At 53.6% G+C, this 22,300-nt stretch overlaps 1 protein-coding gene across 2 annotated transcripts; it reads left to right on the forward strand.

Annotated features, from left to right (window-relative positions):
* Positions 1-12,202: 12,202 nt before the first annotated feature.
* Positions 12,203-22,187, forward strand: CTSB (cathepsin B). Of its 2 annotated transcripts, XM_068678885.1 has the most exons (10): positions 12,203-12,360; positions 16,593-16,744; positions 17,011-17,096; positions 17,501-17,615; positions 17,884-18,002; positions 18,500-18,585; positions 19,204-19,350; positions 19,971-20,087; positions 20,593-20,721; positions 20,831-22,187. In XM_068678885.1, the coding sequence occupies exons 2-10, from the start codon at positions 16,619-16,621 to the stop codon at positions 20,926-20,928; spliced, it is 1,023 nt and encodes a 340-aa protein (XP_068534986.1). In that variant the 5' UTR covers positions 12,203-12,360; positions 16,593-16,618; the 3' UTR covers positions 20,929-22,187. The 2 variants fall into 2 exon arrangements, with proteins under 2 accessions (XP_068534986.1, XP_068534987.1); XM_068678886.1 differs by lacking the exon at positions 12,203-12,360.
* The last annotated feature ends 113 nt before the right edge of the window (positions 22,188-22,300 follow it).

Raw genomic sequence — 22,300 nt, forward strand, 5'->3', positions numbered from 1 at the left:
TTCTTTCCCCCCCTCTCTTCCTCCTTGCTCCTCCATGCGCTCGCCTCTCCGTGGGGCTGATAGGGATGCTGGACACACACACACACACGAGGGGCTGATGTCATTTGTTTTTGGCTCTGAGGAGGAGAAGGAGCTGCAGGAGGAGGTGAGGGTTGGACGCGTCTGTCTCTACCCAGCCTGGCGCCGGGAGCAACTGGGAGCCTTCCTTTCGCAGCCGCCTCCGCGCCTTATCAGGGGCAGGATGAGATCTCGGGGAGCGCGCCAATTGCCGGGGCTGCGAGGGGAAGGAGGTGGGGAGAGCCTGAATGTGAGCCTTGTGAGAAGCACGCCCGGATGGACGCGTGTGAGTGTGTGTGAGTGTGTGTGTGAGTGTGTGTGCTCGCTGCTGGAAGCAGCTCCTGGCAGGAGCCACGCCGGGAAATTGCTCCCAGCAGGATGGAGCCAGCTATCAGCCCAGGAGAAAGCGCCTCTGTGCCCTGTCACCCTGCTCCTGCTGGGTTTAACCTCTCCCGTTCCGGGCAGGCAACCTGGAAAATCCTACAGGACTGTCTGTGAAGGGTTGAGGAGGATCCCTTGGCAGCAAAAGAGGAAGCCAAGCCCTGCGGGTGGAGGGAGGGAAGGAGGTGGTGGCATCCGTCCCCTGCCCAAAGTGGGGCTGGAGGTGCTCTCAGGCAGGGCTGGCTGCAGATTTACCATGGAAATGGTTTTGAGATGGAGCATCAGGTCCTTCTCCGAAGGATTTTGGCAATTATTTTCCATCTTGGGACAGAAAACCTTCATTCTCCATAAAAGAGCAATAAACCCTAACGCCACTCATTCTTCTTCTCTCCCCCAGAACTGGGGTTTGATCAGAAAATAAAGAAATATTTGTAGATAAAGCCAAAATCAGACTATGCTGCCTCTCTCCTGCTGTGGGGACGGAATGGCCTTTGGGACGTGGGAGCTGCAGTTTTAGGAGAGAGAAAGCCCCACAGAGCCATAATCTCCAAATGTTTTTGACTGTGCACCCCATCGGTAAAATATTTTTGAGCATGAACCTCCAATATACATATTTTCCTGTATTTATGAAATTATCTACATAAGATACTCATATAATACTGCACTACTATATTGTATACATTGTCAAACACACGAAAATATAAATTAAAAAAAAAAAAAAAGGATGAGATGAAATAAGCATTAATTTTATTATAGTATTTTATTTATTGATGGTGTGAAAACATTTTCCTCCTGCACCCCATCGGGTTGTCTGGTGCATGACCCACTTTGGAGACCCCACTCCAGAGGAAAAAGGGGATTTGGGGTGACAGCACTGAAGGTGTAGGGCATAAATGTAAACATTGAAGCATTCTCTTTCCAGATGGAAATATATAAAAAAAATGTTTTTTTCACTTGGAAAAAAAGAACAGCATTTTGAGTAAAAATCAAATAGAGATTGAAAAACCAGGAGTGCTTTAAAATCTGGGTCACCTTCAGGGCTCCTCCACACCTGGCTGCTGTTTTGGGAGGGCCCTTCCCATTCCTATCCAAATACCTACAGCACAAAGCTCTCCACTTCCTCTGGCCTCCTTGGCTCCCCTGAGAGCCAAAGGAACGGGCTCTGCGCACCGAGAATCACGTCTTACAAAGGTTTTCTTATCTCTGCAGAAGGAGAAGGGAGCCAGGCACCATGGAGACCCTTGTGCCTGTTAAACGAACCCCGTGTTTCTGCCAGCAATGCCCTGGCACCATGAATAAATGGATGTCCTATTTGGATGCCCCTGTGGGAAAGGGTACGGCCACGGAGGCTGCTCCGTGCTGACCTCTCCCCGTCCACGTCAGAGCAGAAGCGTGTCAGTTGGTCGGTGCTGATGTACCGGAGCGCATTGTCCGGGCGTAAATAAATGACTTCATCCCCTTGGCGAGGCGCTCGGGGCTCTTTCGGGAGCGCCACGTGGAGGAACAACAGCGCGGGGGCCACGCAGCTCAGCTCTCTGCAGGGATGGAGCCGGTGGAGGGCTCCAAGACAAACACTGACAAAAGCTTGTGGCTCTTGGCCTGGAGAAATCCTGGGAGGGAATTCAGGGCTGAATTTGGGGAAAGCCCCCTGAGGAGGGGTGCTGGGTGAGCCGGTTCTCCTCTCCATCCTCATTTCCCCGTGGAAATGGGCCGTCAGGCTCCACCAAGCATCATTTCTCCAACCCAACACGTTCAGCGCGTGGAGCAGGACCCTTCCCCAGGCCTGGGAGGGACGCAGGAGCTGTCAGGAGGCGTTATTGTCCAGATCTTGGGGCCGCTATCAGCGACTCCCACGCGCTGGAAGTGAGATATGCGTGACAACATTTTTTCCACATGCCGGCTTATCGGGGCCGAGAAGAGGGGAAGGGGCTGGGGAAGGTGATGGGGAGGAGAGGGGGGATGGAGGGGAGGTGCGTGGGTATCAAAGCCCAACCACCCTGTCCTTTGCCCGCCCCGTGCCCTATGAAAAGAGAGAAAAATATATTTTTTTTGGAGGAATGCATCCACAATGGGGTTGTGTTGGGTCTGCAGCCTGCTGGCCCACTGGGGACCATCCTAAATTCTTTGGGTAAGATCCTAAAACCTGCTTCCTGACAACATCTCTCTCGATTCATATGGGTGTATACGTATAAATGGAAAGACCTTCTGCAAGGATATTGGCTAGGCTAGCAAGACCCCATGGGGCACGATCCCAGTTGTCAACTGCATCTCGTTGTGTTTTTGCAGTGATGAGTTTTGTCAAGCTCTGGAAAGGCAGGGTTTTGGCCCACAACCCTGTTTTGCAGAGCAGAGCCTGAAAATTGGCTTTCTCGGTCTTTGGAAAAGACAGAGGGAGCAGAAATCCAACACAGCTCTTCAGTTCATCTCCAGCCTCTGATCAGGGTCAGCACCACCAGAGTCACGTAGTGAAAACCACCAAAATGCCTTCCGAGGCCAGGCAGAGCCATCCCACCAGCCACTGCCAGCCCCCAGGCCACCAGCTGGGCCACCCCGAGACAAAACCAAACCCAAAAACGTGTGGGGACACATCCCATGCCTCGAGCGTGGGAGAGGTGAGTGGGTTTTGCATGGATGAGCCTGCGACAGCAATGCTCTCATGAAGGCAGTGGTCATCCTTCGCTCAATAAATAAGGTTTGTAAAGGAAAGTGATGTTATAAAACCAGTAAATACCCTTGGTAGGGGGGGTGACTCATTTTCCTGGAAATTCTCTCCTTTCTGTACATAAGGACATGTATTGGGGTAAGGGCCACGGACTGGGTAACATAAAGGACAGAAATATATGGGCCCAGAGTCAGAGGACAAACCGCCACACGTCATCGGGAACAGAAAGAAGGCAGCTCTCACAGGGAGCAAAAAAGCAATCCATTTTCCTTGAAAAGCCAATATTTTTCAACCTGCCGTGCATGTGGGTCTGTGTGAGCAGCAAGCTGTCCCCAGGGGTCATGTCACCGAGCTGGCAGCCCTGCTCCCTGTTCCTGGGACTGTCCTTTTTACTCACGAGGTTAAACACCGGGGAGCTGAGCACGCATTGCCTTCCTCCGTTCCTTTTCTTTCTTCCCCTCTCCATGATCACCTCTAGAAATCACTTGTATGAGGACAGGAGGCTTCCCCTAGTGGCTCATCCTCCTTGAGAAATCCTGGGACTTTGGACTCCTTTAGCCACAAAACCAACAAACACACGGGGTAAAACAATTACCGGTAACATCTAACTTTCACGGTGCATCCGATGCTGATGCCAAAACATCCCCGCTGCTGATGCATCCTCCAGGCAGCGACACAACTGCTGAATCAAAAATTTGGGTTTTGTCCCGGGCTGAGCCTTCCTGAGCCCATGCCGTGGCAAACAGGAGGTCAATAAAGGCTCGCCATGGGAAATAATCTTATTTTAGGTTTTGGCGCTTGTTCAGTTGTGGGGTAGAGCTGTTCCTATGGCATGTGATCCGTCACGTGGAGGGCTGGACTTCGTTCCTCTGAACGGCTCTGCAAGCTTATCTGCCTCAGTTTACCCATCTGTAAGATTAAGGCAAAGATAAAGCAGTGTCCCAAAGCTGAACGCTCATGAAGAGATGGAGGAATTGAGCCTGGATGGGACCTCAGGGTGTCTCTGATCTTCCCTCTGCTCCCAGGATAATCTGAAGAAGGTGTCCTGGAGTGTCAAATGCCTTTTATTAGGTTTATAAGAAATCTCTTAAAATATTATCTTTATAATATCTTTGCAATAGTAAAGGCTATCTTGGGATGTGGACCGTTAGAGACATCTCTACCAAAGAAAGTGATTTTCGACATGATAAAACCTCCCACAGAAACATCCCGTGACCCTGATGTACTTTTTTTTTCCCTTGAGTGAATTGAAAAGAGGAAGCAGTCAGCATGAAAATCCCTTCATATGCCATTCAGAAAAGGAAAAAAATATATCTAAAAAAAGTGATTTTCACCTCTTACCACGCAACTTTCCTTCTAAGGGGGGGGGGATGTGAACCCATTTCCCTCCCAATCGCCGTCCCTGGAGAAGACGGATCGGGGAGGGGGTCACCCTGTCACCCTGAGCCTTCCCCTCCACCGGTCCCCAGGGTGCCCGGCCGTGCCTGCAGAGGCCGTGGGAGTTTGGCTACCGTTATCCGGCCCTTATCAGCCCTAATGTGCAGCCTGTCACCGATCCCACTTAGCTCAACGACCCCGGGGCGAGCCCCGTCTCCAGAGGACCCCGCTATCTCCGGACCGTCGCAGACCTTGGCTGGAGCCGGCGTCTTCTGACGACAGAGGAGCTGCCCTAGCTCCCCACCCTCTCCCGTTGCTTCTCTCCCGGGTCTGGCACGGGCTTGCCTGCTTCTTGCTGACCGAAATAGCAGCAGAGATAACAGCCCCAGGCGGGGAGGCAGCGGTAAAATTTCCATTCACAAAACTAACCTCCTCGGCGCCCTGAGGAGGACAGCCTGGCCACCGCCATCCCCTCCTCCCTGTCTTCTCTTCTCCCTCCATCTCTCGTGTCTTCAACTTCAGGGTCTCCAGCCTTGCAGGTAGGGAAATGGGGGTGTGGAAATGTCCGTGGTGGAGCTGGTGGCTGCTGGGTTCCTCAGCTCTGTCCCAGACCCACAGTGTCTCTGTTGAGGCAGGCTGGAGGCCTGTTTTCATGTGTTGAGTTTCCCAGATTTTCTTTTTGGAGGTATTTTACCACCTAGGAGGCCACAGGGGAGTTTGTCCTTCCCCATCCCAGGCACCACCACCTTATCTCCGTTTTCCATTTCATGTCCACCTGCAGACCCATCAGATGAAGACACAAAGTACCATCCCTAGAGCTTGCTTGGAGACACACAGATGAACATTGAGGGATCACACAGCCCCTGGGGTTCCATGATTGCCTTCTCCACATGGTTTGACTGGGCTCACCACCACGTGTCTATGGTCCAACCCGCTCTGCTGATACCAACTGGAGAGCTGTGGCCAACCTCTTCCCTCGTCCCCTCTTCTCAAGGCTGAACCCTGGAGATGTAGTTTGGCTACCATCACCCAGATGTTGTCACCACATGATGTCCCTTCCTGCTCCAGAGAGATGGGACCCAGATCCCTACCAAGGAGGGATGATCTACAAGTGATCTACAACTACAACTGTCTTTGTCCACACTCTTTAAGGACTAGGCCCTTGCTTTTAACCCCAACCAAGGACCACTGAGCCAAACAAACCTTGGTCACAATTTGCCCATCAGTACATGCCAGAGACCATTCCCAACAGTCTCTCCTGGAGCAAAGAGGTCTTAGACCTAACACACTCCCAAAAGTCCATGAGACTTTTGAGCAAGACAAAAGACTTTTTTTGCTCTGCCTTTGTCTTGGTGGCTTCCTTTCTGTCTGCAGTAAGAGAATTTTCATTTCCATCCTTCCCTCCATTATTCCCCTATATTCCTCTTCCAGCTTCTTCTCCTTATCTCCCACCACCTTCCTGTTTTGCTTCCTTGCCCAGCACCCTCCAGCCACCCCGGCTCCTGGACCATTGGCTTCCTCCTCCGGCTGGTGTCCTCCTGGAGATAGCCCCAGGCCTCCCCGGGGACCACGGGCGACCCACGGGGCCCACATCAGGAGAGGGTGGTGGTGCTGACCCTGTGCTGGAGGAAATGGTGCTCGGAGGAAACAACAGCAGCGGGCTCCCAGAATATCTCCTCAGAGGGCTACCCCAGGGATGCGGAGATAAGCAAAAATAATCCGCCTTCGGGGCGGAAGGAGGAGGAGGAGGTCAGGGCTGTTCGCCTGAGATGTTTGTACATAAATACCACTCCTGGCTTTCCTTTTTGGAGCGGGGATAATTTTTATTCAGGCTCTGCTCACCTTGGGACGTGCCGCTTGACATCCCGGCAGGGAGGAACATGCTCCAAGCCATTGGGGTGACATTAGGAGGGCCAGGCCTTGATGTAGCCATTCCCAGCAGAAGATCCCCACTTTTTTGGTGTTTGTCCCTTGGGTGGGTTCAGGGTTAGGACCTCACTTGATGCTGGAAAGACTCAGGCCTGTGAGATGGGGCCACCACTTGCCCCTCGGGTGAGGCCTACAGGCTCTTGGAGGACACATGGGGCCAAAGTGCCACAGGCCCTGTCCACCATGCACATTGCTGGTCCAGTTCCAGCAACCTACGGCTAACAACCCATTTCAGTCTAGCTGAATTGCTGCCTAATCATCTAGGAAACACCCCAATTTATGACTTTCCTCCTCAAAAAACAAGACTTCTCCAAAACCCCAGGGCAGAATCATTCTACCCTGAAGCCCCGCTTTAAACACGCGCATCTCATTCTACTGCAATTAGCACAAAACACGTTCACCCTCTCCATCTGCTCTTTCCAAGCTGAACCTGCTGCCCTCCTCCTGCTGAATTTATCAGATATTTGGCTGGGAAGCGCTTTGGGAAGCAGCGGGGATGGTGAGACCTTGGGGATGAACCCACAGCTGCCTGCTTCCCCTGTGCCACTGCGGCTGTCACGAGATGCTCTCCTGGCTCCCCCGGCTAATCCCACTGTAAAGCTGCTCCTCATTAGCTCCTGCTCTGCCTATCTTTTCTTTTCAGCACCTTTGTGTGCACAGCCAGCTGGGCTCATCGTGCACGAGGCCTCCCAAACCTTCACCGTCCTTGTTTCCAGCTGGAGGTTTCCAGGATCAGTCGGAGATGGGCTGGAGCAAGGGTTCAGTCCTCCTGCCACAGAGATTTTATGGTGCTTAGCTTCCTATTCACTCCTGATGCACATGGCCCTGGCATTTTTACTTATTTATTTATTTATTTTCTGGTGTGTTTTATTTATTTTTTTCTCCTTTCTGTGCTGTACTGAAGCAGGGCTCCTTGCTTAGCAGCCAGCGGGCACTGGAGATGCTCCCACCAATTTCTTCTGGGGTCAATCCTTGCTAGAAGCCGTGACACCAACAGGGCTGGGACTTGGTCCGATCCCTCCTGGAGAGCCAGAGAAGGTTCCTGCGGCTCCATCCCATCCAGGAGATGGGATGAGAAGCAGCTGACTGTCCCACCTCCCTAGGGGAGCCATTCCCAAGCATCCCTGGTTTGGGATGACAGCAATCATCCCCCAGCGATGAGACCCGTCCTAAGACAAGCCCTTTTGTGATGCCCTGCAGCACTTTTTTTCTGTTTTTCTGCACAAACTCCTCCTGCACTTTATAAAACCTTCCCGGACCACGAGGTGGCACCAAAACCCAGCCCGGCCTCCAGCAGTTTGCTTTCCCTTCGGGTCTGGCCTCATCCTGCAAACCCTGAGGTCCCCAGCGAGATGCTGCTGGGATGGATGTTCCCGCAGAGCCTTCCTTCCACCCTTGGGAACATCCCCATCAGCATGTGCACATTTTTTTTTTTTCTAAATAAATTAAAATTTCTTTAGATGACTTCTAAGTTCCCTTCCAACCCAAACTATTCTGCAATTCTATGATTCTGTGATAGGAACAAGCCCATCAGCCAGGTGCCCACCTAGCTCAGGGTCTTGTCTTGGTTGTGGCCAACCTCTGAGACTGCAGAGAGAGACAAAATTATTAAAATTATTAAAATTATTAAAATTATTAAAATTATTAAATTTTAGTTCCCCCAAAGTAAGAGGGGGAACATGCAGAGCTGCTCTTGATGGAGGACACCTGAGTGCTGGTGCTGCAGGAGAGCAAAGGACACAGGAGGGGGTTTTGCTTTATCCATCCCAATGTTCGTGTCTGAAGCACCCACAGCAAAATGCTCCGCATGCAAATTGTCACAGCGCGTTTCAATGCCTCAGCTGCTCTCTCACTTCTTCTCTGCAGTTGATTTCCTCCTCCTGGGCCAGCTGGAGGTTTCTGTCAGGCACGAGAGCAGCCCCTTCCCCAGTGCCTCTTGTGCAAGCCCACCAGCTGAGCAGGGGTTGACCGCAGGAGGGTGAGGAGGGGAAGCTGGCTCTCGCTTCCCGTCACAAGCTGGGACAGACGGACAGAGATTGCATCTGTCACCAGCCGGGACAGACGGACGGAGATTTCAAAGCACAAGCTCAGCAAGTGCTGGAGGGAGGAGGTCAGGAAGAGGCACACGGGGAAAGCAGCTGACATCTGGCTCACACTAAAACCACCTCTGCTGGGTTTTCTGGGGATCGGGGTAGGGTGTGAGTAAGAAAAAAGGCAGGCAGGTCCCACAAAGGGAAATGAAAGCACGGTGTCTGCCCAAAAGGGTTTCAGCCCTCCTGACCCGTGGGCAGAGAGCACATGGGAAAGGTGCCCTGGAGGGCAGGTGTCAAGAGGGACATCGTGGTCGACCTGGGATCCTATCACCTGCTGAAGCCCCAGCCCACAGGAGCAAAGAGTGCTTTTTCCCCAAAAAGGTGGGGCAGCAGCCCCTCCAGAAAAGTGGAAAGCAGTTCCCGTGGATTTAAAACTCACACCAAAATCCATCCTGGACTGCTAAGCACAAAGGCTCGCTGATGGTCGTGCTTGCTTAAAGTCAAAGGAGGGGAGATGCCAAAGGGAGATGATGAAGCAAAGGAATATTTTCCATATTTTACATACAAAATGAAAAAAAAAAAAAAAAAAAAAAAAACAACAAAAAAAAAAACTATTAATGTTTAATTTAGATGAGCCTTGCCAAGGACTAAGTGTGCCCAAATCAAAGTCCTGGCAGCAGCTGGAAAGCACCAGGAGCAGAGGCCTGGAGTGGTTTCTGCCTTCATCCTTCCCTCTGCCCATAGCCAGAGCTGCACAGAGGGACACAGAAACACAGAATCCCAGAATCATCTCTTGGAAAAGCCCTCCAAGATGATCTGGTCCAACCATCCACCTACCACCAATGTTACCCACTGAACCATGTCCCCAAGCACCACGTCCAACCTCTCCTTGAACACCCCCAGGGACGGTGACTCCACCACCTCCCTGGGCAACCCATCCCAACGCCTGACTGCTGTTTCTGAGCAGAAATGTCTCCTCATTTCCAACCTGAACCTCCCCTGGCACAACTTGAGGCCATTCCTCATGATCCTGCCAGGAGCAAATGATATTCCTGGCATTGGCTCCCTGTGGGGCTCTGCCTTCAGCAGCTTTCTGCTCACACAGAGCTGGATTTGCTGCTTCCCAGCCACGGAGGGAAGATGCTTTTTGCTTTTTGCTTATGTCATCCTGCAAAGTCACTTGATTCCTCGTGAGCTCACTGAGTCACCAGGGCTTGCACAACCGGAGTTCCCTGTTCGTGAGGATCTGCTGGGAGAAGGGGGAGGATGCTGCAGGACGAGTCCCAAGAAAGAAATAACCCCAGCAGGGACCTTCAGCCTCACAGGGAGCTGTAAAGCAAAAAGGGCTCAGAGGGGGATTAAGGTCCCAGCCCCCAGCTGCTGCTGGGCAGCCAAAATCCAGCAGAATTAGCTGACAACCAGAATCTTTGCTGAGTTTTTTTAAGCCACATACTTCAAGAGGGAGGGCTTGAGCTCAGGCATCCCAGCTCCCACGCTGAGGTGAGAGCTGCATCCGTGTCCAGCCCCTACAGCCAGCACTTCTCAGGCAGGGTTAGGGCTTCCCTGTCCTTTTAGAGATGAAAAACACAGATCCGTTGTCTAAAATGGCACAGGGGACCAATGTAGGCTGGTTAATTCCCAATTGAAAGTGATAAAGCCTGGCACAAAGGCAAAAATATGTTTCTATTTCATTACTGTTGAAGCAGCAAAGGCCTTGGGTTGGGTAATTTGCAACATTTTTAGACCGGGTGCTTCATCGCCCCGTGATGGGAAGAGGAAAGCTGGTGCTGAGCTGGGCAATGTCAGCTTTGGAGGGTGAACCGGCAGCAGAAAATGCTCGAAGAGGGCTGCAGTGATGCTAAGTCAAGGAGAGCAATGTGAGGGAATGAGGTGAGGGCAGGAATATTAAAGATCTTACAAGAAAATACTATAGTGCTGTTTCAGAAGTCAAATGTTAGTGATTAAAAGTGGTTATTAGGGTGAATTAAGAAAAAATGTGGGTGCACACATCCAGAAGGATCCCTCATGGAGAAGCACACTTTGCTCTTATCCCAAGCCAAGGTTTTTGCTTAACAAAATCTGAATTCCATCCCCTGGTCCTGTGTGATAATGGTTTGAAGCCCTAGAAATGCAAAAAAAAAAAAAAAAAAAGCCTTTCTTTCTTTCTTTCTTTCTTTCTTTCTTTCTTTCTTTCTTTCTTTCTTTCTTTCTTTCTTTCTTTCTCTCTCTCTCTCTCTCTCTCTCTCTCTCTCTCTCTCTCTCTCTCTCTCTCTCTCTTTCTCTCTTTCTCTCTTTCTTTCTCTCTTTCTTTCTTCACCCTGTGGATCCTGAGGCAGCTCCTTAGCAGCTCGCTGCCGCGTGATGTTGAGGCAGGTGATCTGAGAGATAAGAGCAGGTTGCCCAAGACCTCCTGCTGGTTTCCTTATCTCGCCGCTCCTGTAGTGGAGGATTTTGCTCCGAAGGCTGAAGCTTGCCACAACCAGAGCAAACATCTTTTTCTTTGATATTCTAAAAAGCCCTGCAAGAGCAAAAAAAAAAATGATGATGATGATGATGATAAAAATAATGATGATGATGATGATGATGATAATAATAATAATAGCAATAATAATAATAATGTTTTCTTCCCTGCCTGATTTGGGCACATGAAGGATTTATAGGCTCCTTGGAAAGCATCTCTAATTGAGAACCTTTCTGGGCTGGATTCAGTTTCGTTTACCAAAAGAACCCACCTCAAAAATGGACATTTCTGCTGCCCAAATGGACTGAAAAAAAGGAACGGCGACTTCATCACTTCCTCAGAGGAGAGGCCAGCTCCCCATGCAAAGCCCTACTTTGTGCTTTCAGTTCTTGAAAAAGACAACGAAACATTTGCCAAAAAACAAGTGGCTGCTCTGGAAGGATCAAAAAGGAGAGCCCAAAGGCTCCAGAGTAAGGCAAAATTAATAAGCCAGGAAATATCTGCAAAAGCAACCAAGGACCGGGGATTGATTGCTGTGTGAGGAGAGTCTGAGCGTGGGCAGGCCACGAGGGATTTATTTGCTTTTTGGCGATGATTTTCACTTCCAAAGCACGGAGAAAAACACGGCCAAGGCTGGCTTTGCTGGTTAAAGATTATATTGAAAGGAAGCTGCTGGTCCAAGGGCCTTTGCCCACAGTGTATTGAAGCATAAACACACTTAAGGACATGCCCCAGTGTTTGTGCAGTGTTTATTGGAGAAGTTGTTGGTGTATTTCAGTTTATTGCCAAGCTCGTGGCATCCCTCCTGCGGTGTGTGCAGGGCTGAGCACCTGCTCCCTGCTCCTGCTTGCGGGGAATTTGTTGTATCCTCACTTTCTCCCAGAGAGGGCTGAGAAAAATGTATATATGTGGGTTTTATACGTGGAGATAGGATGGAGGTGGGATGGAGGTGATATGGAGGTGGGATGGAGGTGGGATGGAGGAGGGAAGCAGGTTGGATGGAAGCGGGATGGAGGAGGGAAGCAAAAGGAATGGAGGCAGGAGAAGAGGTCGCAGGCAGGCTGCAGAAGGGAATTGGGAAGGTTGGAGGAGGGAATTAGGCAGGATGGGGGTGAGAAACGGCTGGGATGGAGATGGGTTGGAGGCAGGGTGAAGGAAGAGGAGGAAGAGGAGGAGCAGGAGGAGGAGGAGGAAGAGGAGGAGAGCAGCAGGCAGCAGGCAGGAAGGGCGCACGGGGGGAGCGGAGGCGGGGAGCAGCAGTGGGCGGGCAGGGAAGGGGAAAGGGGCAGGGAAAGGGGCAGGGGCTGGCAAAAGGGGCAGGGAAAGGGGCAGGGAAAGGGGCAGGGGCTGGCAAAAGGGGCAGGGGCAGAGAAGGAGACGCCTGCCCGTGACTCAGCCGCCCGGAGCTGCCCCTTCGCGAAGCGGGGCCGGGGCGAGCAGCGGGAGCGCAACAGGGGACGGTGAGGACCTGGGCGGGGGGGGGGGACACGGGGAAGGGACGGGTTCAGCCTTTGGGGGGCTTTGGGGGGTCCGTGCTGAGGGTTTTTAGCGGATTCAGGGGCAGAGCTGGCAGCTGCGCTTGTTTTTCCAGCTTGGTTTTGGGGCTGGGGGCTCCGGAGGGATGCTGGCGCAAGGGGGAAGGGCAGGGGAAGGGCAGGGGGGGTAGGGAGGGGGAGGACGCCCCGATTTCCTGATTTCCTAACAGGGGAGCAGAAGGTGAGGGGGTTTTGGCTGAAGGGCGATGGGGAATGTCCTGCGATGTTTGCCTTGCTGGGGATGGGGACGGGGCTGGGGATGGGGACGGGGATGGTAATGGGGACGGGGATGGGGATGGGGACGGAGATGGGGATGGGGACAAGGATTGGGATGGGGATGAGGGTGGCCATTTAGGGGGACCCTCGCCCATCCCATGGCTTTGGGATGGAGAGGTGAGCGTGGCTGCTTGCATCAAGCTGCCCTTCCCATTTGGCCAGGTATCCAGCCTGTGCCAGCGGCTCGGCTTTCCTGGGAAGGGCTGGGTGTGGGGATGAGCGGCTGACGCATTATATATATTCTTATTTTTTTTCCCCCCCAAAAAAAAGGCCAAAAACCAAATCCAATTCTCCTAACGCAGTCATAGGTGGAATGGAGTCACCACGCCACGGGGCTGGTGCCTGCCCCAGGGCCACCAAGCTCACCCAGCTGGGCTGGCCAGCTCCGTGTCCCGACCCTCGGCTTTGTTGTGGCTCCAGAACAAAGGACAAAGCTCATTTGGGGCAAAAGGCTGGAGGAAAGCACATGACGAGGGCTTTGCTCAGCACCTCCTGCCCCGGAGGGCTTGGGGGTTATCACAGCTGTAAGGGGTGGGCCAGCTTTTATCTTCTCACCCCCTTGGATAAGGGTGGGCGGGTGCCACCCTGGATGCCCGGAGGGCTCGGGGCCAGACGAGGTGCTTCAGGGCTCTGACTTATCTCAGGGCCTGAGCTGCCCGAAGTGGGTGCTGGCTCCAGCAGCCTGTTTTGGTGTGGTTTCTGTTCTGACTGGGGCAGGAGGGCGGGGAAATGCCCGCCGAGATGGGTCTGACGCGCAGATCTTGGGGGCGAGAAGACCTTTGCGGTGGGGCGCTGCGGTGGAGGGGTTTGCTCAGCATCCTCTGTGTGACCCTGCCCGGCTCCGGGCTGAATATTTGCAGCTCTGACCGTGGGAAAACAAGCAGGGGAACATCTCTGGCTTTGAGATTTGATCAGGAGAGATGGGGAGAGCAGCTGGGCTGTGTCTTCTGCCCCCCTCTGCAGACACCCGTCTCGCTGTGGCTGCTTTCCTCCCTCGCTCGCTGCAGCTCCTCTCCGTGAGGCCGAGGGCTGCGCTCAGCCCAAATTTCTTCTTTTCCAGCCTCCAGATGGCTGAGTTGCAGGAGTTCTGCAGCAGGCAGCTGCTTTCTGGCTTTTTTTCAGGCAGGGGACTTGCTGCAGCCCAGAAGGTGGTGGAGCAGCTCGGGGGGCTCGTTGCACGCCCCAAACACCCTCCTGTACCCTGGAGAATCGCCCAGGTGGAGTCTCAAGAAGTCCAACAACCTTTGCCAGGGCAATATTGAAGCTGAGAGGCTGTGGGTCCTGCAGGAGCAAGGACTGGGCTGTGCTTGAGGCCAGGCTGGATTTCCTTCTGCCTTTTGGGCTTTCGGGGGCTTGGACAGACCAGGTGGTTCCTCCACCCGCGTAGGCGAGGGACAGGGGCATTTGGTGGTAGGGACCCTCCCCAAAACCAGCTTTGCCTTTGCGTGTTGTTTGTTTCCAGCGCTGAGAGCCTGGTGAACAGGGCGAGTCGTGGCTTTTACTGCTGAATTAGCCTGCACCACCCCTGGGAGAGCTATACAGGAGCAGAACTGGCGCATTTGGGGATGGTGCCAAAGCCGGGAGGGGCAGCAGAAGTTGCCTGCAGGTGGACACCCCCTTTGGAGACCTTTGGGGACAAAACCAGGGCTGGAAAGGGAAAAGATCTGGCTGGAGCAGCGTGCAGGAGGAAGCAGAGGTCCGCAGGCACAGCTGCCCTTGCGCAAGTTTGGGTTTTGGTGCTGTTTTTGGGGTGGCGGCGGCTGAAATGGCCGCAGAGCTCTCTGGAGGGAACACGGGTGCGCAGGGGAGATAGCGGCGCTGGGGAGCGGTGACGGAGCTGCGGGGGGGGCCGTCTTCCTCTGCCTTTTCGGGGGGTGAGGGGAAAGAAGGCGAAGGCAGGAGGCAGCAGCTTGTTTTTGGCGGCCGCAGGCTGCCCCCGTGACTCGCTCTCGGCGGAAATTCGCTCTCTGCAGCCAAGATTTACCGCACGCAAGGCGCTTGTGAAAGCTAAGGGAGGGGGGGTGGGGAGGAAGAAATCACGTGAGATCGAGGCTTTCCCCTTCCTTCTCCACCCAAATCCTCCGGCAAAGCTTGGGATAGTGTCATCCAGCCGAGAGCATCGGTCTTTCCCCCCAAAAAAATTCACACTCTCAGCCCGTTTGCAGGCTCGGCGAGGGGGCTGTTTGCCGAAATGGCCGGCAGGCTGCGGGTTGTTTGGGTTGCACACAAGGAGACGAGGCTGCTCCTGGCCACGAGCCACGTTTTGGGGTGTAAGCGAGCTTGCAAGTGGCGGTGTCCCCTTTCAGCTCCGTCCCCGGTTGGCTGCAGCTGGAGGCGTGCAGCCCGTGTGGTCTTGAAACCTGAGGATTAACCAGGCTGTTGTGCTGCCTGACCTGGGGTGGTGTAAACTGGGGGGGACTGGGCTCATCCTGGGGGCACAGAAGGGTTTGAACCCACTTTTTTGCTGCTGCACCGGGCATCTTGAGGCACAAAAATGCCCTGGGTGCCACTCATCTGTCTCTGGTCCGGCTGCTGCAGCTTTATCCGGGTGCTGGGAGATAAATCCATGCCGTGCCCACCAGTGTTTGGGTGCTGTAACTCTCCAACCCCACGGGCAGGGTCCCATTTAGACCCGTTTGATGCAGAAAAGGCCTCCCAGAGAGGCCAGACGATGTGATTGGGCTGGGAACACCTCCAAAAAGGTGAGATTTGGGGGCAGGAGGCCCCAAGTATTGCTGAAACTCAGCTTGGCTTTTGAGCTGAGCACCAAGGGGGGAAAAAAAATCAATAAGCGGTGGATGAATGGGGGAGAAAAACGAAAGGGGGAGGCTTGCAGGTGCCAGGGCTTGCTGCTGGCAGAAAGTAGGACACTGCTGCTGGGCTTTCTTCCCTGGAAAGGCTAAACTTGGCTGCGAGTGGGTGGAGGCAGGCTGGAGATGTGTGCGCGTGTGTCCCCATAGCTCGCAGAGCCGCCGACGGGAGCTGTGGGGCCGCTCCGGCGTGTTTGGCCACAAGGGTTTAAGCCTGGGCTTGCAAAGGTGATTACGCACCCGGCTGGCTGAGATGAGTAGGAATTAAAGCCTCAGCCTCTGCTGCTCAGCGCTGCAGTGAGTATCTGAGGGTTTTAGGGCTGCTGGAGGGGGGTTTGGAGAGGGGTTTTGGTGGAGGAGGGCACCTGAGTGTGTTTTTGCAGAGGTTGAGCAGCTCGTGGTGTGCCCACGTCAGGTGTGGGGACGTGGAAGCAGCTTGTGCTCTGGCATGGGGTGGGTGCGTTGAGGCCTTGCCGTGTCCCTGTATTTCCCCCTCGGGTCTCCGTTCCCCAAAATGGGACTTTCCTGGCACGCTGCCACTTCTCAAAGCCTCCTGAGAAGTCCCCATGGGATGGGAGCTGCTCACGGGTCACCTCTGCGTGAGCTTGAGCTCCCTGCCCTGTGCTGTGAGCACATTTAGGGTCCTCAGGGCCACGAGCTGGCCAAAATGAGGCTATAAAGCCCCAAAATGTGCTCTGCAGTGGCATCTTCAAAAAGTGCTGCAGCAAGGAAGGGGCTGGCGAGTTTCCTGGGGCTGCAGCCCTGCAGTGTGATCATTTATTCCTTAGCCTTTGGTTTTATGGAAGCAAACACAGCTCTTAATGCCCTCCAAACTCAATCCCTTGGATCTGCTTCAAGAGGGACTTTTCCTGCTGCTGCTAATCCCACAGCAGACGACCGAGCAGGGGTGCCTTGTCCAACGGGCTTCTGGGTGGCAGGGGGGGGTTATTAGTGTGCTCCTGTGTCTTCTCATCTTTGGGGTAAATTGGGGTCTTCAGGGGCTTTGTGTGGGCACGTTGAGGTCAGATCCCACACTGGGGAGGTTTCAACGATTCCCAAATCTGGCTGCAGGTGGAGCGACCCGTGCCGTAGCCAAGATGTGGCCGTCCGTGTCCATCCTGTGTGTCCTGGTGGCCTTGGCCAACGCCCGCAGCATTCCCTACTACCCGCCGCTCTCCAGCGACCTGGTCAACCACATCAACAAGCTCAACACCACCTGGAAGGTGAGTACCGGGATGGTGTTTGGGGAGGACAAAGGGATGATCTCCATGGGGCTCGGTGGCTGTGGTTTGGGTGTCTAGTTGCCGTGGTTGCATCAAACCAGCTTTGGTCCCAGTTGGCTTCTCCCTTGAGCTGGTGCCATTACGGATTCCTGCTGTGGTGGTAACTGGTGATGAGCTCGTAGACCAGGAGGAAGATCTGGAGCACCAGGCTGGTGCCCTTGGTGGCTGTGGAGGGTCCCATGCCACCTCTCCTTGTCTCTCCCCAGGCAGGACACAACTTCCACAACACTGACATGAGCTACGTGAAGAAGCTCTGTGGCACCTTCCTAGGTGGGCCCAAGCTCCCCGAGAGGTGAGTGCTGGGGGAAGAATATGAGGGCCCCCAAAAGCTCCTGGTGCATCTGCAGTGGGTGGGGGGTCTTTCCTGGCAGGCTGTGAGCGGGGTTCCCCTGGGTGTAGCTCACTTTTTGGTATCTGGTGGACATCTTGGATGGGGTTAGTGTTGTGGGGAACTTCTACCCCGTGTTGTGCCAGCTCCTTGAGCAATCTCATAAGTTGTAAGCCTCGAAACTCAGAGCACTGGAGGAGCTGCTGGCCTGGTCCGAGGACTTGAGGAGTGTTCGTTCTCCTTCAGCAGTCAAATAATGGGAGCAGTCCTCCTCCTGGTCACCTCCTGAGCTGGCTGGAGAGGGCACTGCCCCCAGTCCTGCTTCACCGGGGTTCCTATAACAGGACTTCCCTCTTTCTCCCTTTCAGGGTAGATTTTGCTGCGGATCTGGACTTGCCAGATAACTTCGACTCGCGGAAGCAGTGGCCCAACTGTCCCACCATCAGTGAGATAAGAGACCAGGGCTCCTGTGGCTCTTGCTGGGTAAGAGCACGGGTTTCAGGTCATGACAATACAGGGTTTGGCGGACAGCAAGCAGGCTGCTGAGTTTGCTCCTGAGCTTTAAAACTGGGGGGCACGGGGGATTCTGTGATATCTTAGCACTTTAAGTGGGTTTGTCCCCTCCAGTCTTGAGCTTGGTGCTCTCAACTCCATCCCAGGAGGGGACAGAAATCTGCCTAGTTTCTCTCCCATGGCCTACCCTAACCACCTTGCCTTGTATTTATTTTTTTTTGGGGGGGGTTGCCCACAGGCCTTTGGTGCTGTAGAAGCCATTTCGGACAGGATCTGTGTCCACACAAACGCCAAGGTGAGCGTGGAGGTGTCGGCGGAGGACTTGCTGTCGTGCTGCGGCTTCGAGTGCGGCATGGGGTGAGCTGCTGGGGGCATTTTTTGGCTTCAGGGAAGGGTGGGAGGAGCGGGGACACTGCCCAAAGGTGCTGGTAGTGTTTCAGTCTTGTTTTTTTGGTCTTTCCCCTCAGCACGAAGCCCCACTGCTGGCTTGTGCTGTAGATGGTAGGGTTAGGTGGGAACATGGAGGTGACTGCATGGCCTGAAGGCCCCTCTGGGCTGTGTCCTGCAGTAGCAGGCCAAAGGGAGGGTCTTCCAGTAGCCCCAAAGCCTTGTTTTTTGGCAAAAGTGTTACACCTGTGGCTTTTGCAGTCTTTGGGAGCAGGGCTGAGAGTTTGATTTCTGAGCTGTGTGGCTATGGGGGGGCAGAAGCTGAGCAGGGACCTTGCGAGGAGGCCCCACTGCATTGGGATTTGGAGACATGGCTGCTCTTAGTTCCTTCTTGCCCTGAGGCTTTAAAGTATCAACTTCAGCTTCCTTGGCATGGCTGGAGCTCAGATTTCTTCCTCTTTCCACAGGTGCAATGGTGGTTACCCCTCTGGTGCGTGGAGGTACTGGACAGAGCGGGGCCTCGTGTCTGGGGGCCTCTACGACTCCCACGTGGGTAAGTCCTGGCTCATAGCCTTGTGAAGGCCAAGATGAACATCCCCACTCGGTTATGGGGCTGTGTCCTTCAGGACACCCTGGTCTGAGTCCTCATGGCTGTACCATGGCCTTGAGAACCTCTGCTAGCCCTGCTGGCTGCTCCTGTCCCCATGGCTCCTCCTGGTCACCTGTGTGGGACAAGAGACCCATATGGCACAGTAGTCACAATGACCACCCCACAAAACTGGGGTCGGGGCAGGTCTGAATCAGTCTGTGGATGTTTTTGTTGGCTTTGGACCGGTTTAATGCATTTTGGGTGGTGGCAGGAGTCTTCCTGACATGTTTCCCCTTGCAAAAGCAACTGGAAACCTTGGCCACCACCTCCTATCAGGACCATAAGGTGGTTCAGGTTTCCATCTTTCCCCTCACCTGTGGTGGTGAGAAGGTCCAAAGGGAAACCTGCAGTGATTGCTCATCTGGTGACGACCTCCTCTTGTCCTCACCCCACTGATCTGTGGGGTTTTTGGGTTAAAAGGATCATAATATGTGCTCAGGGCATCTGGTGCCTTCTCCAGCTTGGTTGCTGGGGTTGGGGGGTGCTCGGGGACAGCCAGCTCATGCCACCTCTGCCTTCCAGGCTGCCGTCCCTACTCCATCCCACCCTGTGAGCACCACGTCAACGGCTCCCGGCCACCGTGCACCGGGGAGGGAGGAGAAACCCCCAGGTGCAGCCGGCACTGCGAGCCTGGCTACTCGCCCTCGTACAAGGAGGACAAGCACTATGGTAAGGAGGTGGCCCCCCAGCAGGAACTCCATGGGGTGGGTGGGATGAGACCTCTTCCCAAGCAATTTTATGGCCAACGTCCTCGGGATGGGTGGTTCCTGGAGCTCGTGAGCCTGTCTGATGAGCTCGTTTGTGTTAATTGAGATGGGGGAGGTGATCTGGGTCCTCTTGGTTGTGGTAATGTGGGTGCAGGAGGTAACCACCTGGGCTGAAGAGCACGGTGCTGAGTCTGGCCTCACATCTGCTTCCTTCCTCCCTCCTGGTGGCAGCTGGGACTCTACGTGGAGAGTTGGCTGGCTGCTTCTTGGAGATTTGTCTTAGCATTGAGTAATTTTTCTTTTTGAAGTGAATCTGGAGAAGGGGAGAACTTCCTCTTCCACAGAAGCTGTCTGGTATAGGTCTTTGGGTACAGAATGGGACCCTTGGGTTAAGCCAGGGGAAGAGGGATGGTTGGAGCCCACATCCCCTGATGGGCTGTGCCTGTGCCTCCAGAGCAGCTGGGTTTAAATTTGACCTTTAAGTGGAGAAGGGGCACACTGAGCACTCATAGCGCAGCCATTTCAAGGTCTGGTGGGCCCAACAAGGCTGGGCTGATGGTAGGACTTCTTCCACCTCGCTAGGCATCACGTCCTACGGCGTCCCTCACAGCGAGAAGGAAATCATGGCTGAGATCTACAAGAACGGACCGGTGGAAGGAGCCTTTATTGTCTACGAGGACTTCCTGATGTACAAGTCTGGTGAGCATCTGCACCGAGGCTGGTCCCTACCTCACCCATAGGGTCTGTCTTGCGTGGCCCTTGTCCCTGTACCCAAGCATGAAGGGAGATCTTGGGTTCGTGTTTGAGTATTTGGTGTTGTGAGAACACCAGCAGGTAACATCTCCTTTATCCGTTGGTTTGTAGCAAGGGGAATAGGTTTTTAATAGTGGTTCAAAGGGAAGCCCCAAGAAGCGTCCCAAAATAGCGTCGGAACTAGGATTTTAGGTAAAATCCTGGCAGATGGACCCCAATTCCTTGCACGGGGCTGCGCTGCCTCTGGGCCTCTTGCCGAGTGCCTCCTCAACTCCATCTCTCTATTTTAGCTTCAGGTTTGAGTTCATTTAACCAAAAAGGGAAAACCCCAGAACAAAAATCACCAAAAAACCTTTCTCAGCCAGTCTCTGGGTTTTCGTATCGAATAATTTGGAAGCTGGCAGAGCTCTGAGTTGGGAAGCCGTTGACGTTTTGGGGTGCTGCCTTGCAGGGGTGTACCAGCACGTGTCCGGCGAGCAGGTCGGAGGCCACGCGATCCGGATCCTGGGCTGGGGAGTCGAAAATGGGACCCCCTACTGGCTGGCTGCCAACTCCTGGAACACTGACTGGGGGGATAACGGTGAGGAGCACAACACTATCGGTGTCTGGTGGGGGCTGCCCCCTGTTCCCTGGTCTCCTTGGGCACTCGGTTCGGTGGGAGGACTGATGTGCCCCTGGTGTCCTTCCAGGCTTCTTCAAAATCCTCCGAGGTGAGGACCACTGCGGCATCGAGTCCGAAATCGTGGCCGGCATCCCCCGGACGGAGCAATACTGGAAGAGGATGTAACCAACCTCATGCATCACTGCTGAGTTGATCAAACCACAAATAATCCCGAGTCCCCGATGCTTTTAACCGATAGCAGGTTGGGCGCAGAGCCCCCTCTCTAAGAGACAATAGTTGAGGTTACTTTATTAAAGCTTTTTATCTTTTTTTTTTTTTTTTTTAATTTTTATTTTTTAGTTGTATGATGGAGCCGGAGATGGCAGGCCCTGTACTGGTGCCAGCTGCCGTCTGCAAGCCCTCTGCTCCTGCTGGGTTGCAGGACTCCCCACTCAAAAGGACTGCTGGGGGGCTTGCTGGCCTCTTTGTGCCATGTTTTTTGGCTAGCCCAGACCCCTTCCAGCCCAGTCTGTTACTGGGAAGGGAGGGAAGCAGTAGCTTTGTGCTGGGAGCAGGGATTTGGCGGGGCAGCAGAGACAGAGGCTGCTGGCAAATCCAGGCATGGCTTGTGCACCCAGGGCTGGGGCGGTCTGACTGGTAGCAGGGTAGGCGAGGGAGCGTGTGCCTTGTGGAATTGGCTAAACGTAGTCCTGCTAGCGACAAAATACTGATGAACTTGACGTGGGGCTGCCTACAGCCCCTTCTGCCTGTGACACGTCCTTTCTGCATCGCTTGATCTGCTCCATTATTTCGGCTGCTTTTTAAACCACTCATTCCTCAGCTGCTGTTGTTTTTTATTATTTTTTTTTCTTTTTTTTTCTGCTGTAATCTGGGGTTATTGATCCTAGGGAAGGGCCTGGCTGGAGCTCTGTGAGCTTTGTTCGAATGTCCTGCAGCATTCAGGAGCACGCTGGGAAGGGCAAACTGCTTTTGGCCAGGGCTACGCAGCTCGGGCCATGCCTTGGCAAGGGTGCTGCTCTGGTGTTGTATTTTGGGACTGCAGGTGATGTTCTCCGGGTCTGCCACAGGGAGCTCATGCAGATGCTTGGAGGTATCTGGCGAACTTGCACGCAACTGAAGCTTTCTTTGAGCCACAGGTGGCAAGGAAGTTAAAAAAAAAAATCTTATTTTTGTTATCGGGGGAAGTGTAATAGCAGTGTAGGAGGAATCATGCGATTTGCCAACACTAAAATAGTGAAAGAGCTTTTTATTTTCTTTTAGAGCACAAAGTATATTGCTGAGCTAATGCTACAGGGCTGAAATAAGCGAAGCAGGCTCTCCCTTGTACTGTAAAATAGCCCCTTACCTCTGCATCCTGAACCAGTGAGACAGAGCTTTGGTGTGTGTGAATGAAACAACCGTGCCAATAAACGATTTCTCCAATATCTCGTCTCCTGCCCCTTGTTGACTTCTCTTTCTGAAGCTAAAAACATCCTGAGCTCTTCTCCTGTTGCTTTGCTGCTGTGGAAGGCAGGCAAGGCCTTTTTGTACAAGTGCA

The sequence above is a fragment of the Anas acuta genome, chromosome 3, assembly GCF_963932015.1.
Source record: "Anas acuta chromosome 3, bAnaAcu1.1, whole genome shotgun sequence".
NCBI classification, from domain to species: domain Eukaryota; kingdom Metazoa; phylum Chordata; class Aves; order Anseriformes; family Anatidae; genus Anas; species Anas acuta.

Coding starts and splice junctions, on each gene's coding strand:
- CTSB (XM_068678885.1), top strand. CDS start 16,619: ATGTGGCCGTCCGTGTCCATCCTGTGTGTCCTGGTGGCCTTGGCCAAC. Junction 17,097..17,500: donor GGGCCCAAGCTCCCCGAGAG/GTGAGTGCTGGG, acceptor TCTCCCTTTCAG/GGTAGATTTTGCTGCGGATC. Junction 20,722..20,830: donor CACTGACTGGGGGGATAACG/GTGAGGAGCACA, acceptor GTGTCCTTCCAG/GCTTCTTCAAAATCCTCCGA.